Raw genomic sequence first — 17,245 nt, 5'->3', positions numbered from 1 at the left:
CAGCTTGGGTGTGATCTTGGACTCGTCGCTGTGCCTGGGACCCCAGGTTTCAGCGGTGACCAGGGGAGCATTCGCACACTTGTGTGCCAGCTGCGCCCGTACCTTGGGAAGTCTGACTTGGCCACAGTAGTCCACGCTCTGGTTACATCCCGTTTAGACTACTGCAACGCTCTCTACGTGGGGTTGCCTTTGAAGACTGCTCGGAAGCTTCAAATGGTCCAGCGCTCGGCAGCCAGGTTGCTAACAGGAGCAGCACTCAGGGAGCATACAACTCCTCTGTTGTGCCAGCTCTACTGGCTACCAGTTTGCTACCAGGCACAATTCAAAGTGCTGGCTTTAGCCTATAAAGCCCTAAACGGTTCTGGCCCTACTTACCTCTCCGAACGCATCTCCTCCTATGAACCGACTAGGACACTAAGATCATCTGGGGAGGCCCTGCTCTCGGTCCCGCCTGCATCACAGGCGTGCTTGGCAGGGACGAGAGACAGGGCCTTCTCAGTGGTGGCCCCTCGGCTGTGGAACGCCCTGCCTGCAGATATCAGATCGGCCCCCTCCCTGCTAGCGTTTCGGAGGAAAGTGAAGACCTGGCTGTTCGAACAAGCATTTGATTAAAAACAGTATAATTGAACATAGGAATACAGAATAATGGATGACGAGACGGGATTCTGATTTTACTGTTGAGGTGCTAATGATTGTTATACTGATGTTAATGATTTATGTGATAATTGTTTTTAATTGCCCTATACTTGTTTTGTGATATTTTGTACTGATGTTGTTCACCGTTTTGAGTCGCCTGAGGGAGCATTCTGAAGGAGCATTCTGAACCTCACCAATGACGGAATTGGGCTAAACTTCCTACCCAGAACCCCCATGACCAACAGAAAATACTTAAGGCCATCCAGTCCAACTCCCTTCACCAGGACAAGAAAACGCAAACAAAGCCCTCCTGACAAGGAGTCATCCAGCCATAGATATAGATAGATAGATATGATTCACATACACAAGAGAGATATAGTATGATATATTTGAAAGGGACCCCTAAAGAAGGACAATAATATGTTACATGTTCCAGAGTAGGCAAACCAGGCGATCTCTACTGACAAAGAAACAACAAAAAGTACTGTTTATCCACAAGCATAAAGGAATTACATATATTAGAAACCAACACTTTCTCATTACTTTATTTTCGAGATCACCAGACTGGGCCACAGCAATGCATGGCAGGGGACGGCTAGTAGTAGTAATAATAATATCTGCCTGTGACAAAAAAACTGGTGGGATTATAAGCCTGAAAAGGTTACACAAAATTATTACATCAAATTATTCTGGGACTTCCGAATTTAGACTAACAAGAGTTTTGGAGCACACGACCATGGAAAAAACCAAGGATGGATTGTCAATGTTGCTATTCCAGGTGACAGTAGAATTTATGAGAAGCAACTGAAAAAGCTTACATGATATGAGGATTCAAAGAACTGCAAAGACTCTGGCACAAGCCAGTCAAGATAGTCCCAATGGTGATCAACACACTGGGTGCAGTGCCTAAAGACCTTTAAAAACAATAGGCGCTGACAAAATTGCCATCTGGTAGGGGGCCACCACTGAGAAGGCCCTCTCTCTCTCGTCCCCACCAACCGCACTTGAGACGGTAGTGGGACCGAGAGGAGGGCCTCCCCGGAAGATCTTAGAGCTCGTGCCAGTTCATAGAAGGAAATGCGATTGCGGAGATAGATGGGCCTCAAACTGTTTAGGGCTTTATAGGTCATGACCTGCACCTTGAATTTGGCTCGGCCACTTATTGACAGCCAATGAAGCTGTTTTAATAAGGGTGTTGTTGTTGTTGTTCATTCGTTCAGTCATCTCCGACTCTTCGTGACCTCATGGACCAGCCCACGCCAGAGCTCTCTGTCGGCCGTCACCACCCCCAGCTCCTTCAAGGTCAGTCCAGTCACTTCAAGGATGCCATCCATCCATCTTGCCCTTGGTCGGCCCCTCTTCCTTTTTCCTTCCACTTTCCCCAGCATAATTGTCTTCTCTAGGCTTTCCTGTCTCCTCATGATGTGGCCAAAGTACTTCAACTTTGTCTCTAGTATCCTTCCCTCCAATGAGCAGTCGGGCTTTATTTCCTGGAGGATGGACTGGTTGGATCTTCTCGCAGTCCAAGGCACTCTCAGCACTTTCCTCCAGCACCACAGCTCAAAAGCATCGATCTTCCTTCGCTCAGCCTTCCCTAAGGTCCAGCTCTCACATCCGTAGGTCACTACAGGGAATACCATGGCTTTGACTAGGCGGATCTTTGTTGCCAGTGTGATGTCTCTACTCTTTACTATTTTATCGAGATTGGACATTGCTCTCCTCCCAAGAAGTAAGAGTCTTCTGATTTCCTGGCCACAGTCTGCATCTGAAGTAATCTTTGCACCTAGAAATACAAAGTCTGTCACGGCCTCCACGATTTCTCCCTCTATTTTCCAGTTGTCAATCATTCTTGTTGCCATAATCTTGGTTTTTTTTAATGTTTAGCTGCAACCCGGCTATTGCGCTTTCTTCTTTCCCCTTGATTAGAAGGCTCCTCGGCTCCTCCTCGCTTTCGGCCATCAGAGTAGTGTCATCTGCATATCTGAGGTTGTTAATGTTTCTTCCAGCAATTTTCACCCCAGCTTTGCATTCATCCAGCCCCGCACATCGCATGATGTGTTCTGCATACAAGTTAAAAAGGTTGGGTGAGAGGATGCAGCCTTGCCGGACGCCTTTCCAAATCTTGAACCAGTCTGTTGTTCCGTGGTCAGTTCTGACTGTTGCTACTTGGTCCTTGTACAGATTCCTCAGGAGAGAGACAAGGTGGCTTGGGATGACCATCCCACCAAGAACTTGCCACAATTTATTATGATCCACACAGTCAAAGGCTTTAGAATAGTCAATGAAGCAGACATAGATGTTTTTCTGGAACTCCCTGCCTTTCTCCATTATCCAGCAGATATTGGCAATCTGGCCTCTTGTTCCTCTGCCTTTTCTAAACCCAGCTTGAACATCTGGCAACTCTCGCTCCATGTATTGCTGGAGTCTTCCTTGCAGGATCTTGAGCATTACCTTACTGGCATGAGAAATAAGAGCCACTGTACGGAAGTTTGAGCAGTCTTTCGCGTTTCCCTTTTTTGGTATGGGGATATAAGTTGATTTTTTCCAGTCTGGTGGCCATTCTTGTGTTTTCCATATTTGCTGGCATATGGCATGCATCACCTTGACAGCATCATCTTTTAAGATTTTAAACAGTTCGGCTGGGATCCCGTCGTCTCCTGCTGCCTTGTTGTTAGCAATGCTTCTTAAGGCCCATTCCACCTCACTCCTCAGGATGTCTGGTTCTAATTCATTCACCACACCGTCAAAACTATCCTCGATATTATTATCCTTCCTATACAGATCTTCTGTATAGTCTCGCCACCTTCGCTTGATCTCTTCAGCTTCTGTTAGGTCCCTGCCATCTTTGTTTCTGAGGGTGTTGTATGCTCCCTATATATCTCAAGATTATCTGGCAGTGCAGACTCATATAAGAAAACCTGGGATCAGATCCTGAGAGATAGGGTTTGTCTGGAAGGGCCCTGAAGGGTACACTGCTCCTGGACTTGGAGGCTCAATTTCCTTGGCGGTGATGCTGCCTTCTTCTCAGAAGGGCCTTTCCTCCAGCCACTCCCTTCTGCCTGTGATTCCCTTACAAGGCAGGGCCGGAGAGATGCTGGAAGGGAGGTGAAGGAGGGAAGGAGAGGGAGAAGAGAGGCGGGTCTGGCTGGCAAAGAGGGAAGGAAGGAGGGAGGCAAGAAAGAAAGAAGAGGGCAGCCTTGGGTTGCTTGGAGCATGGGCTGACTGCGGAGGGCGCCCAAGACTGCCAGCAGGTGAGGAGGCAGAGGGAGGGAGTGGGGCACCAATGGGGGGAGGAGAGGAGGAAAAAGGAAAGGGTGGGGAAGGGGAGATGGGTAAGGATGGCGTGGCATGTTGCCCCCCCTCCCCGTGCGCGCGCACATCCCACGCAAGAGGCAGAGCGCGAGAGCCACGCAGCCCACTCCTCCCACCGGTCTGGGAGCCGCGCAGGATGCGGACGCCCGTGGAATGTAAACGAGACCGGATTGCAGTGGAAGCGCGCTGCGTGGAGGAGAAGGAGGAGGAGAAGGAAGAGAGTGAAACTCTTCGGACAGGTAGGTAAGGAGGGAGGGAGGGAGGGAGCAGCACACCTGGCGGAGGAGAAGGAGCCCCCAGGAGGAAGGTGAGCCAGGCTGAGCGGGCGCCTCTTCCTCAGAGAGAGGTTTGTTTACTAACATCACCATCATCATCCTCACCATCATTATCTTCACCATCGTTTGTACCATGTTGTATTTATTGTTGCCCTTGGTAGTATAGAATCTCAGACTTGGAAAAGAGCCATCCCAAGGGCCAGCCAGTCTCACCCCCTTCGGGAAAAGCACAATCAAAGCACCCCCGACAGATGGCCATCCTTTACTTAAAAGCCTCCTTGGTGGCAATGAGAGCCCAGACAGCTACTTCATCGAAGCATAGACTTGGATTAGAACCATGCCAGGGGCCATCTAGTCCCACCTCCTTCAGCTCTGCAGGAAAAGCACAATCAAAGCACCCCAGACAGATGGCCCTCCTCTACTCCTTGGTGGCACTGGCAGCCCAGGCAGCTTTCATTGAAGCATAGCATCCCTGACTTGGAAGAGAGCTATCCAAGGGCCATCCAGTCCCAGCCCTGCAGGAAAAGCACAAAAAAGCACCCCAGACAGATGGCCATCCTCTACTTAAAAGCCTCCTTGGTGGCACTGGCAACCCAGACAGCTCCTTCATCAAAACATAGCATCCCTGACTTGGAAGAGAACCCCAAGAGCCATTCCACATCTTCACCCCTGCAGGAAAAGCACAATCAAAGCACTCCAGACAGATGGCCATCCTCTGCTTAATATCCACCGAGGTGGCACTGGCAGCCCAGGCAGCTCCTTCATCGAAGCATAGCGTCCCCAACTTGGAAGAGAACCCCAAGAGCCATCCCACATTTTTATCCCTGCAGGAAAAGCACAATCAAAGCACCCCCGACAGATGGCCATCCTTTACTTAAAAGCCTCCTTGGTGGCACTGGCAGCCCAGGCAGCTCCTTCATCGAAGAATAGCGTTCCTGACTTGGAAGAGAACCCCAAAAGCCATTCCACATCTTCACCCCTGCAGGAAAAGCACAATCAAAGCACCCCAGACAGATGGCCATCCTCTGTTTAATATCCACCATGGTGGCATTGGCAGCCCAGGCAGCTCCTTCATCAAAACATAGAATCCCAGACTTGGAAGAGAGCTATCCCAAGGGCCATCCAGTCCCAACTCTTTCAGCTCTGCAAGAAAAGCACCATCAAAGCACCCCCGACATATGGCCATCCTCTGCTTAATATCCACCGAGGTGGCACTAGCAGCCCAGGCAGCTCCTTCATCAAAGTATAGAATCCCAGACTTGGAAGAGAGCTATCCAAGGGCCGTCCAGTCCCAGCCCTGCAGGAAAAGCACAAAAAAGCACCCCAGACTGATGGCCATCCTCTGCTTAATATTTACCGTGGTGGCACTAGCAGCCCGGCAGCTTCATCATCATAGCATAGAATTCCAGGCTTAGAAGAGAACCCAAGAGGCATCCAGTCCCAAAACTTCAACCCTGCAGGAAAAGCACAATCAAAGCATCATGACAGATGGCCATCCTCTATTTAAAAGCCTCCTTGGTGGCTTTTAAGGCAGCTCCTTCATCAAAGCATAAAATCCCAGACTTGGAAGAGAACCCCAAAAGTCATCCAGTCCCACCCCTTCAACCCTGCAGGAAAAGCACAATCAAAGCACCCCCCGACAGATGGCCATCGTCTACTTAAAAGCCTCCTTGGTGGCTTTTAAGGCACCTTCTCCATCCAAACATAGAATCCCAGACTTGGAGGAGAACCCCAAGAGCCATCCAGTCCTACCCCTTCAACCCTGCACAATCAAAGCACTCTTGACAGATGACCATCTTCAACTTAAAAGCCTCCTTGGTGGCATGGGCAGCCCAGGCAGCTCCTTCATCGAAGCATAGCATCCCAGACTTGGAAGAGAGCTATTCGGGGGGGGGGGGGGGCATCCAATCCAACCCCCTGCTGCCCTGCAGGAAAACACAAGCAAAACACCCCTGACAGATGCTTAAAAGCATCCCGGTTTACCTTCGAAGCTAGATGGGGTGGTCGGAGATTGCAACCCAATGGGTGTTTCCCCGTACAGTCAAAAATAACCCCACACTCGCAGCACAATAGGAGTGTGTATATATGTGGAAAGTCCGGGAGCACACTTTGTGTATTTCTCCACCTTCAAGTTACCTGTTGACCTATGGGTAGCGAAATTTCCCAGGGTTTTCTTCCTCAGAGGGGTTTTTGCCATCCACGTCCTCTGAAATCTAGCCTGCTATGTCTGGTATTCCTTGGCAGCCTCCCATCCAAGTATTACCCAGAGCGGACATTTCTTAGAGTCCAAGATTAGACCGTGTAAAGGTATTTTGGACCTTTACTGGAGCATAGACCTTAATGGGTTCTCAAGCGAACTGCCACCATATGCACAATGACAAACTTTCTGTGGGTCTAGGCTACCTTGAAGGCTTGGTGCTCATTGATGAGTAAAGATTGGGTATCTCCTTTGCTGCAGATGAATCCATGTGTATTTCTGTGGATCTGTATGTGTGTGTGAGAGAGAAACAAAGCCGTTCCTCCTCAGCTTGTATCCAAAACAGGTGGATGCATCATTTCCCGAAAAGCTGGATTTGCCTATATGTGAATGTGCAATGTTTGTTTAATTAATCTGTTTTTGTTGTCAAATGCACTCACGAGGCTGGCTTGCCTTGGACTTACGTGGTAAGGCTGCCAGGCTGTTTTTCCCATCCTTGCTGCTCCGATCTGTCCACTCGTACCATTCATCCTTCCTTCTGTCCACATCATCTCATTTCATCCCTGCTCTGTTACCTGGAATTTATTTATTTATGACATTTAAATAGTCCCGAAGGGGACTCAGAGCGGCTTACAAGGTATATATTACATACAATATATTATATTATTAGAATAGTACAATATCAGCATTAAACATTGCTATATTGCACCATACCACTATATCGTAGCAATATTACATGTAATATAAATATATAATTATAATATATTATTATTATATTGCATTACATTATAATATTATAAATATTATATGTATACACAATATATTATATTATATTATTATATTGCATTACATTATAATATTATATATATTATATGTATACACAATATATTATATTATATTATATTATATTATATTATATTATATTATTAGAGTTGTCCCCTGGCCCCCTCCATTCTCTCAATCTATCACTTTGCCCAGTCATTTTCTTGACTGCATCCGTCCCCACGTGTCCCTCTGACATGCTTATCTGCCTCATCTATAGAAACGCTGCTCTCCTTTAGCTAATGCCCCATCGTCTTACATTTGCCCCAGCTTTCATGCTTGCCTCCATTTCCATCCATCTGCCTCTCTGCTATTACAAGCCAACGTTTTGCTCCATCATTTCCCATTCGTACCTATTTATATCATACGTCTGTCTCCGTACCGATCTTTACAACATCAGGTCTCTCTTCCATGATGGTACACAAACACATGCATGAGCTTCCACGTTTTCTCTGCTCTTGGTGTTTGTACCAGAGTCGAGTGCTACATACGATATATATAATGCATAGAGAGATAGAGAGAGACGTGTATCCCTGGTTATTTGATTCATCCTTCCATGTAGACTTTCAAAATTATGTGAATCGGCATCTGTATGTATGCTGTCATATTTTCTTAGCATACAATAACACATCTGCGTTTATAAGATACGGCTGGTATGTTACAATTTCCATAGCTCTCCCTTCCACACTGCCCACAAAATAGCATTTCAAATGTATTGTCGAAGGATTTCATGGCCACAATCTCTGGGTTGTTGTAGGCTTTTTCGGGCTATATGGCCATGTTCTAGAGCAGTGGTTCTCAACCTGGGTGTCGGGACCCCTGGAGGGGTCGTGAGGGGTTTTTAGAGGGGTCGCCAAAGACCATCAGTAAACACAACATTTTCTGTTGGTCATGGGGGTTCTCTGTGGGAAGTTTCGCCCAATTCTATTATTGGTGCGGTTCATAATTCTCTGATTGTAGGTGAAATATAAATCCCAGCAACTACAACTCCCAAATGGCACAGTCCATTTTCACCAAACTCCACCAGTGTTCATATTTGGGCATGTTGAGTATTCATGCCGAGTTTGGTCCAGATCTATCATTGTTTGAGTCCACAGTGCACTCTGGATGTAGGTGAACTACAACTCCAAAGCTCAAGGGTCCACCAAACCCTTCCAGTATTTTCTGTTGGCCATGGGAGTTCTGTGTGCCAAGTTTGCTTCAATTCCATTGTTGGTGGAGTAAAGCATGCTCTTTGATTGTAGGTCAACCATAAATCCCAGCATCTACAACTCCCAAATGACAAAATTAATCCCCCCAACCCCACCAGTATTCAAATTTGGTCCAGTGATGAACATACATCCTGCATATGTATTAGATGAAGGGCTAGAAGGCATGATCATCAAGTTTGCAGACGACACCAAAATGGGAGGGATAGCCAATACTCCAGAGGACAGGAGCAGGATTCAAAACGATCTTGACAGATTAGAGAGATGGGCCAAAACTAACAAAATGAAGTTCAACAGTGACAAATGCAAGATACTCCACTTTGGCAGAAAAAATGAAATGCAAAGATACAGAATGGGGGACGCCTGGCTCGAGAGCAGTACGTGTGAAAAAGATCTTGGAGTCCTCGTGGACAACAAGTTAAACATGAGCCAACAATGTGATGTGGCGGCAAAAAAAGCCAATGGGATTTTGGCCTGCATCAATAGGAGCATAGTGTCTAGATCTAAGGAAATAATGCTACCCCTCTATTCTGCTTTGGTTAGACCACATCTGGAATATTGTGTCCAATTCTGGGCACCACAATTCAAGAGAGATATTGACAAGCTGGAATGTGTCCAGAGGAGGGCGACTAAAATGATCATGGGTCTGGAGAACAAGCCTTATGAGGAACGGCTTAGGGAACTGGGCATGTTTAGCCTGAAGAAAAGAAGGCTGAGAGGAGATATGATAACCATGTATAAATATGTGAGAGGAAGCCACAGGGAGGAGGGAGCAAGCTTGTTTTCTGCTTCCTTGGAGACTAGGACGCGGAACAATGGCTTCAAACTACAAGAGAGGAGATTCCATCTGAACATTAGGAAGAACTTCCTGACTGTGAGAGCCGTTCAGCAGTGGAACTCTCTGCCCCGGAGTGTGGTGGAGGCTCCTTCTTTGGAAGCTTTTAAGCAGAGGCTGGATGGCCATCTGTCAGGGGTGATTTGAATGCAATATTCCTGCTTCTTGGCAGGGGGTTGGACTGGATGGCCCATGAGGTCTCTTCCAACTCTTTGATTCTATGATTCTATGATTCTATATCAGATATTTACATAATAACAGTAGCAAAATTGCAGATATGAAGTAGCAATAACTAATTTTTTGCTTGGGGGTCAGCACAACATGAGGAACTGTATTAAGGGGTCATGACATTAAGAAGGTTGAGAACCACTGTTCTAGAGGCATTCTCTCCTGACATTTCGCCTGCATCTATGGCAAGCATCCTCACAGGTAGTGAGGTCTGTTGGAACTAGGAAAATCACCTCTCAACGAAAGATTGCCCCAGGCACCAACAAGCCATACCAAACAACTGCCAGCTCATCAAATGCTAATCAAGGTGGTCAGTTGAAATATTCACACCTAGCTCCAACAGACAAGAGTTCTTTGCCCCACCCTGGTCATTCCACAGATATATAAACCCAGTTTTCCTAGTTCCAACAGACCTCACTACCTCTGAGGATGCTTGCCATAGATGCAGGCAAAGGTGGTCCCAGTGGTGATTGGCACACTGGGTATGGTGCCTAAAGACCTTGGCCAGCACTTAAACACAATTGGCGCTGACAAGATTACCATCTGCCAGCTGCAAAAGGCCACCCTACTTGGATCTGCACATATTATTCGCTGATACATCACACAGTGCTAGACACTTGGGAAGTGTCTGGGGTGTCATCCAATACAATAGCCAGCAGAGTGATCTTGTTTGCTGTGGACTCATCTTGTTGTGTTACAAATAATAATAGTAATAATAATTAATATTATTATTATTGTAATTATTATTATTATTTCTATACTGCCCTATCTCCCCGAGGGGACTCAAGGCAGTTTACAACAGAAAACTGGCAAACATTCAATGTTGGCATCACATAACAAACAGATCAAATCATAAACAAAAACATAAACAACATCAGGTGTTCTTATAGCACAAGTAAAAAAAATAACAAAATTAGAAATTTATATATATACAGTAAATCAAACATCTAGCACCTGTTTACTAATAGATCTAATAATAGCAAACAGTTAAAACATTAAATGTGAAAAGGAATTTACAAATGAAAGTGCATTGCATCCAAAACCAGTCGCTGTGTTCTGAAAACTGTCAAAAAATTAAATAATAAGCAATGAAACAATTGACTACTTGCTATCCTTTCCTAAGATCCAAAATCCGCTTCCTAAGTGGTTTGAATTTCCTTGCTTAATAGTAGGACTAGTCCTATTCCTTCCTGAAATGCTGTTAAATTTACTTATTCACATTACAACCTACTCAAAGGACATTTACCCATCATAAGGTAAAGGAAAAGGTTTCCCCTTGACATTAAGTCTAGTCATGTCTGACTCTGGGGAGTGGTGCTCATCTCCAATTCTAAGCCGAAGAGCCGGTGTTGTCTGTAGACATCTTCAAGGTCCTGTGACCGGCATGACTGCATGGAATGCCGTTACCTTCCTGCCGGAGTGGTACCTATTGTTCTACTCACATTTGCATGTTTTCGAACTGCTAGTTTGGCAGGAGCTGGGGCTAGCGCCAGGAGCTCACCCTGTTTATTTTACTGCAATTTGTATTTTTGTACTGTAATTTGTTGTTCGGGCTTGGCCGCATGTATGCCGCTCCGAGTCCCCATTGGGGGAGATGGAGGCGGGGTATAAATAAAGATTATTATTATTATTATTATTATTATTATTATTATTGTGGATCCAAACTTCTGACTTTTCAGTTAGCAAGTTCTGCAGCTCAGTGGTTTAACCCGCTGTGCTCCCGCATCCTCTCATATTTATACAATATCTTGGCTACAAAATTCATCTCCTTCTTCTATCCTATACTAAGATCTATGGGTCTCATAAACCCCTCGGTCCCTTTTTGTGGACCCTCAAAACACCAAAAAGGGAGTGGTTTTCCATCCTCAAATGCTAGAAAGTGTCATAGTTTTGCTCTTCTTCCCCTCCCAAAGACAAATACTTTGGCCAAGAATGAAATGAGAAATCATCTCAAATCACTTCTGGTGGTGTGACAGCAGTCTCTGCTTAGGTGTCATGACCGTCTCCATTTCTAGGCGACAGGATCATTTTTCACACACAAAGTGTGCTTTGTAGCTCTGCAAAAGGAACATTTCCAGGCTGGCATGCTACAGGTGATACATACATCCCACTAATCAAGAATGTGCAGCCTCAGTGCACCCATTCACATTCAATAGGAGTCAGAGGCATTCTGTGTTTAAGCGCAATGTGCTTGTTTTTAATTCTGTGCCGGGGTGGCCGCTGTAGTGAAGCTTTGTGCAAAGCAGACAAGAGAAGTGGCACATCTTTGCCAGTCCTGTGACGAGGCTAGGCTATGTTTTGGTAGAGGGCAAGCAAGTTTTTGCTACTGCAGAAACCTCATTCTCCAGGTCCGTCACATTTTAGTCTTTCCTTCCGGGAAAGGGATGACACTGCTCTTTGTCTATAACTATCCTTGTCATTACACATCAAACAAGATGAGATGGTGACAAAAGCGGGGGGGGGGGGGTGTCCTATTATTTAAAGCAGGTGATCTGTGTTTCTCTTGTTCTTCCATTTGCTTAGAGCAGGAGTCCCCAAGGCCATTTACCTGCCCCCTGCCCTAAACTTGAGACTTAGGGTTGCCCAAAATCTGAAACAACTTGAAGGCACACAACAACAACAACCATCGTCATTAGCATGACTATCTCATCAGCCAAAAGCAGGCTTACACTTCCTCTTAAAATACTGGGAAGCCTATGCGGGTAAAAATGGTTCTTCATTTTAAATATAACAACAACAACAACAACACTTTATTTATATGGATCCCCCTATGGCACAGTGGGTTAAACCCCTGTGCCGGCAGGACTGAAGATCGCCAGGTTGCAGGTTCAAATCCAGGGAGAGGCGGATGAGCTCCCTCTATCAGCTTCAGCTCCTCATGTGGGGACATGAGAGAAGACTCCCACAAGGATGATAAAAACATCAAAACATCTGGGCGTCCCCTGTGCAATGTCCTTGCAGACAGCCAATTCTCTCACACCAGAAGCAGCTTGCAGTTTCTCAAGTTGCTCCTGACACACACACATACATACACACACACACACTAGCTGTCCCCTGCCACGCGTTGCTGTGGGCCACTCTGGTGGTCATGGGGGTTCTGTGTGGGAGATTTGGCCCAATTCTATCGTTGGTGGTGTTCAGAATGCTCTGTGATTGTAGGTGAACTATAAATCCCAGCAACTACAACTCCCAAATGACAAAATCATTTTTTTAGTGAAGAACATACATTGGGCTGTTAGCTGTCTTGTGTCGAAATTTGGTGTCAATTCGTCCAGTGGTTTCTGAGTTCTGTTAATCCCACAAACGAACATTACATTTTTATTTATATAGATATCTATATTCCACCCTACCTTCCCAAGGGACTTAGGGCAGACCACAGTACACATACACAGCAAACATTCAATGCAGTTTTGGATAGACAATATAGAGACAGATAGAATAGAAAGGAGGTATGTTGTGTCGATGTCAACATCCAGCCTTTTGGCACTTTAGAAGATTGTACTCAAATCCAGCCACAGGGGGTGCTGTTGCTCCATCCTCTATGATGAAGAGCCATCAGGTCTTCCTCCTTCCTTTTGATCACCTGGCATTTTCTTATTTCCCCCCCTTTATGGTGTGTAAAATACCTCTCCTGCTTGTTTTAGTGGTACCTAATTTCTCCAATTACATCTTGAGCTGTTTTCAAACTGCTTAGGTCAATAGTAAGCTGGCGTTGACAGTCGACAGCTCATGCAGAACTGGGCTTTGAACTGGCAACCTTTCGGTTGGTAGATCTTATCATTGCTGGTGATATACCAGTTGTGTTGTTCTTTTATTTATTTGTACTACAAATAAATATGTGCAGTGTGCATAGGAATTCATTCATATTTTTGTTAAACTATAGTCTGGCTTCCCAACAGTCTGAGGGACTGTGAACCAGCTCTTGGCTTAAATAATTTGAGGATGCAGTTCTTGAGCAGGGGTATCCAAACTATAATATGGGAAAAGCCCTAGAAGAGGAAGCTTTTCATGCTTTTCCTCTATGATTTATTCCCAATCTATATTGCACAGCCATTAGGTAGAGGAGATGCTTGGAACAAAATATCTATCTGCACCATTAAGGCTAGCCAATAGGATTCAGCACCTTGGAAAGTGCCTTTGAAGCTTGAATTGAATTATTATTAGTATTGATTTCTCTATAGACCCCTGGACTATAGGTTAATTCATCTTCAGTAGCAAGGAGACTCAGGCCCCTTCTCCCCTGCCATATAAAATCCAGACTGTCTGCTTTGAACTGGATTATATGGCAGTTTTTTTTTGTCATGTCAGGGCAACCAGTCAATTATATTACATTTCTAACAGAACAAAGCAAACAAACAGACAAAATACAAAATTTGTGAGTTTGGTAGTTGATTAAATGTCCTTTGACCAGTATCTGGCCACTTGGAGTGCTTCTGGTGTTGCTGCAAGGAGGTCCTCCATTGTGCAAGTGGCAGGGCTCAGGTTGCATTGCAGCAGGTGGCTCTCCACACTCGCATGTCATGGATTCCACTTTGTAGCCCCATTTCTTGAGGTTGGCTCTGCATCTCGTGGTGCCAGAGCACAGTCTGTTCAGCACCTTCCAAGTTGCCCAGTTTTCTGTGTGCCCAGGGGGGAGTCTCTCATTTGGTATCAGCCATTGGTTGAGGTGCTGGGTTTGAGCCTGCCACTTTTGGACTCTCGCTTGCTGAGGTGTTCCAGCGAGTGTCTCTGTAGATCTTAGAAAACTATTTCTAGATTTAAGTCATGCTGGCAGTGTAGACTCAGGACTGAAGACCAACAGGTCAGAGGTTTGAATCCGGGGAGAGCACAGATGAGCTCCCTTTGTCAGCTCCAGCTCTTCATGTGGGGATATGAGAGATGCTTCCCACAAGGATCGTAAAACATGATGATGATGATGATGATGATAATTTTATTTTTATACCCTGCCTCCATCTTCCCTAAGGGACTATGGGCAGTTTTCAAAGGGACAAGCCCAGGGAGCACAAAGTTAAAATCACAATGCAATAAAATAGCATCAAAACCAAATAAAAAACATTTATATAAATAAAATGTAATGTTAGTTCATGCTACCATTAGAACTCAAAAACCACTGGGGGAATTGATACCAAATTTGGACACCAGACACCTAACAGTCTAATTTATGTCCTCCACTAAAAAAATAAATGATGTTGTCATTTGGGTATTGTCGTTGCTGGGATTTATAGTTTACCTACAATCAAAGAGCATTCTGAACTCCACCAATGATGGAATTCGGCCAAACTTAGCACACACGGCTCCCATGACCAACAGAAAAAACTGGAAGGGTTTAGTGGACATTGACCTTGAGTTTGGGAATTATAGTTCACCCACATCGAGAGCACTGTGGACTCAAACAATGATGGATCTGGACCAAACTTGGCACGAATATTCCATATGCCCAAATATGAACACAGATGGAGTTTAAGGGAAATACACCTTGACATTTGGGAATTGTCGTTGCTGGGATTTATAGTTTACCTACAATCAAAGAGCATTCTGAACTCCACCAATGATGGAATTCAACCAAACATGGCATACAGGACTTTCATGAGCAACAGAACACACTGGAAGGGTTTGGTGGGCATTGACCTTGAGTTTGGGAGTTGTAGTTCACCTACATCCAGAGAGCACTGTGGACTCAAACAATGATGGATCTGGACCAAACTTGACACAATAATTCCATATGCCTAAATATGAACACAGATGGAGTTTGGGGGACATAGACCTTGACATTTGGGATTTGTAGTTACTGGGATTTATAGTTCGCTACAATTAAAGAGCATTCTGAAACCAACAAATGACAGAAATGGGGCAAACTTCCCACACAGAACTCCCATGACCAACGGAAAATACAGTCCAGTCCAACTTTCTTCACCAGGGCAAGAAAATGTAATCAGAGTCCTCCTGACAAAGAGCCATCCAGTCATAAATATAGATAGATAGATATGATTCTCACACACACACACAGATATAGTATCATAGATTTGAAAGAGACCCTTAAAGAAGGACTATGATATGTTGCATATTCCAGAGTAGGCAAACTAGACGCTCTCCACATCAACACTGATAAAGAAACAACAAGAAATACTGTTTACTCACAAGCATAAAGGAATTACATATATTAGAAACCAACACTTTCTCATTACTTTATTTTCCAAATCACCAGACTGGGCCACAGCAACGTGTGGCAGGGGACAGCTAGTATCACAATAAAACATAACATCATTAAAACAGTACCATATAGAACGATAAAAGTGCTGAGTTCAGAGGGCTCTGGGTTTGTGTAAATTCCTAAGGGAAAGTGCAAAATTCAAAAGGCAGGGCTGGGAGGATAATATTCACGGGCATTAAAATGTCAGGATTGTAGAGCGGAGGGCCAGGCTAAAGTGCTGAAACTTAGGTAACATTGGGCCAGTTCTTTGGAATTGCCTAGTCAAAGGCATAGCAGAACATCAAAACATCCAGACATCCCTTGGGCAAACATCCTTGCAGACGGCCAATTCTCTCACACCAGAAGCGACTTGCAGTTTCTCAAGATGCTCCTGACACGAAAAAAAGAAACCATACCCCAAAAGGTTTTTATGAGACTATAGGCCATTTTCCCAACATGACTGGTGAGGCTGGGTATATTTCTTGAGTTCATCAGGCAGTCCATTACTATGAGAATTGTGCAAGATAATACCCTCCTCCAGTGAGGTATAAAATGCTTTACAGATTTGACCCTGATCAGTCATCCTCTCTTATTTTACAAATTAGTAAAAAGAGCATCTTTCCTAACAAGCCTTTCCTCCCCCATCTCTTGTGCATAAACAGCAAATCAGTTGTGACATTAATGCGTAATCTCTTTCTCCCCGCCAGCCATTCTTTTATCAGCGATTATCTTTTTGCTGTTTCTTGTAGATAACCTAGAACAATCGAAGCTGTTGTGAGCATATATGACATTAATGCCTCATTTTTATGCACACTCCTTGGTATTTGCAAGAACTGAAGAGGAATAAATACAAGTGCGGTATTTATATAATAGTTCCCTCTCCCCACTCCCTGGGAAGAGCTCTTCTATGTGTCATTTCTGCTGGCCAGAAACACAAACAAACAGATAGTCATTTCTGAATGGTTAGCTCCAGTACTCTGTTGGCAAAGCATCTTGTGGCATCTTCAAGAATAACAGATTTATTTAGCATGAGCTTTCCTAGATTAGAAACCACTTCTTCAGAAAGTCAATCTGGCTGTTCCTGTGCTTTATATAAGGGTCCTTCCACACAGCCCTATATCCCAGAATATCAAGACAGAAAATCCTATAATATCTGCTTTGAACTGGGTTATCTGAGTTGTTATAGTCCTAAATTTCAGGGACTCTGCAGATAGGTGGCTTCTTTTGGCTGCAATCATAGGGCAAGCCACCTGTCAATTATAGTTAGGTTCCCTGGTCCCACCCCCTTTTTCGGTTTTGGTGGGAATAGGAGCCATTTTGAGTTCAGTCCACACAGAGAAGCTTTCCATGCAGGACATAATACCAAGAGCTCCTGTAGAAAGCTTCATCTTCTACAGCTTGGCCGGGGTTATACAGCCTTACAGCTCCTTTGCGGAGGGACTTCAGTCAACCATCACTGAAACCTGAACTCCTTTTCCCCTGAAAGTCTACAAAGCTCTGCTTGGTAAGGGTCACTCGCCGAAGCCAGAAGCAGTTGGTACC

General features: G+C 44.9%; 1 protein-coding gene across 4 annotated transcripts in view; it reads left to right on the top strand.

Annotated features, from left to right (window-relative positions):
• Nucleotides 1-3,776: 3,776 nt before the first annotated feature.
• Nucleotides 3,777-17,245, top strand: part of PNCK (pregnancy up-regulated nonubiquitous CaM kinase) — a 53,722-nt gene continuing 40,253 nt past the window's right edge. The window contains exon 1 of one of the 4 annotated variants that reach the window (XM_060763164.2): nt 3,777-3,887. Coding sequence is in view for 1 of the 4 variants with exons in the window: in XM_060763162.2 (XP_060619145.2) it covers nt 4,085-4,191 (107 nt within the window). In the remaining 3 variants the exon portion in view is untranslated. Of the gene's footprint in view, nt 3,888-4,020; nt 4,192-4,216; nt 4,295-17,245 lie in introns of those variants that run through there. The other 3 variants (XM_060763162.2, XM_060763163.2, XM_060763166.2) reach the window with 3 other exon arrangements.

This window comes from Anolis sagrei, chromosome 2, assembly GCF_037176765.1.
Source record: "Anolis sagrei isolate rAnoSag1 chromosome 2, rAnoSag1.mat, whole genome shotgun sequence".
In the NCBI taxonomy this organism is placed as follows: Eukaryota; Metazoa; Chordata; class Lepidosauria; order Squamata; family Dactyloidae; genus Anolis; species Anolis sagrei.
This window is presented reverse-complemented; position numbering and strand designations above follow the sequence as displayed.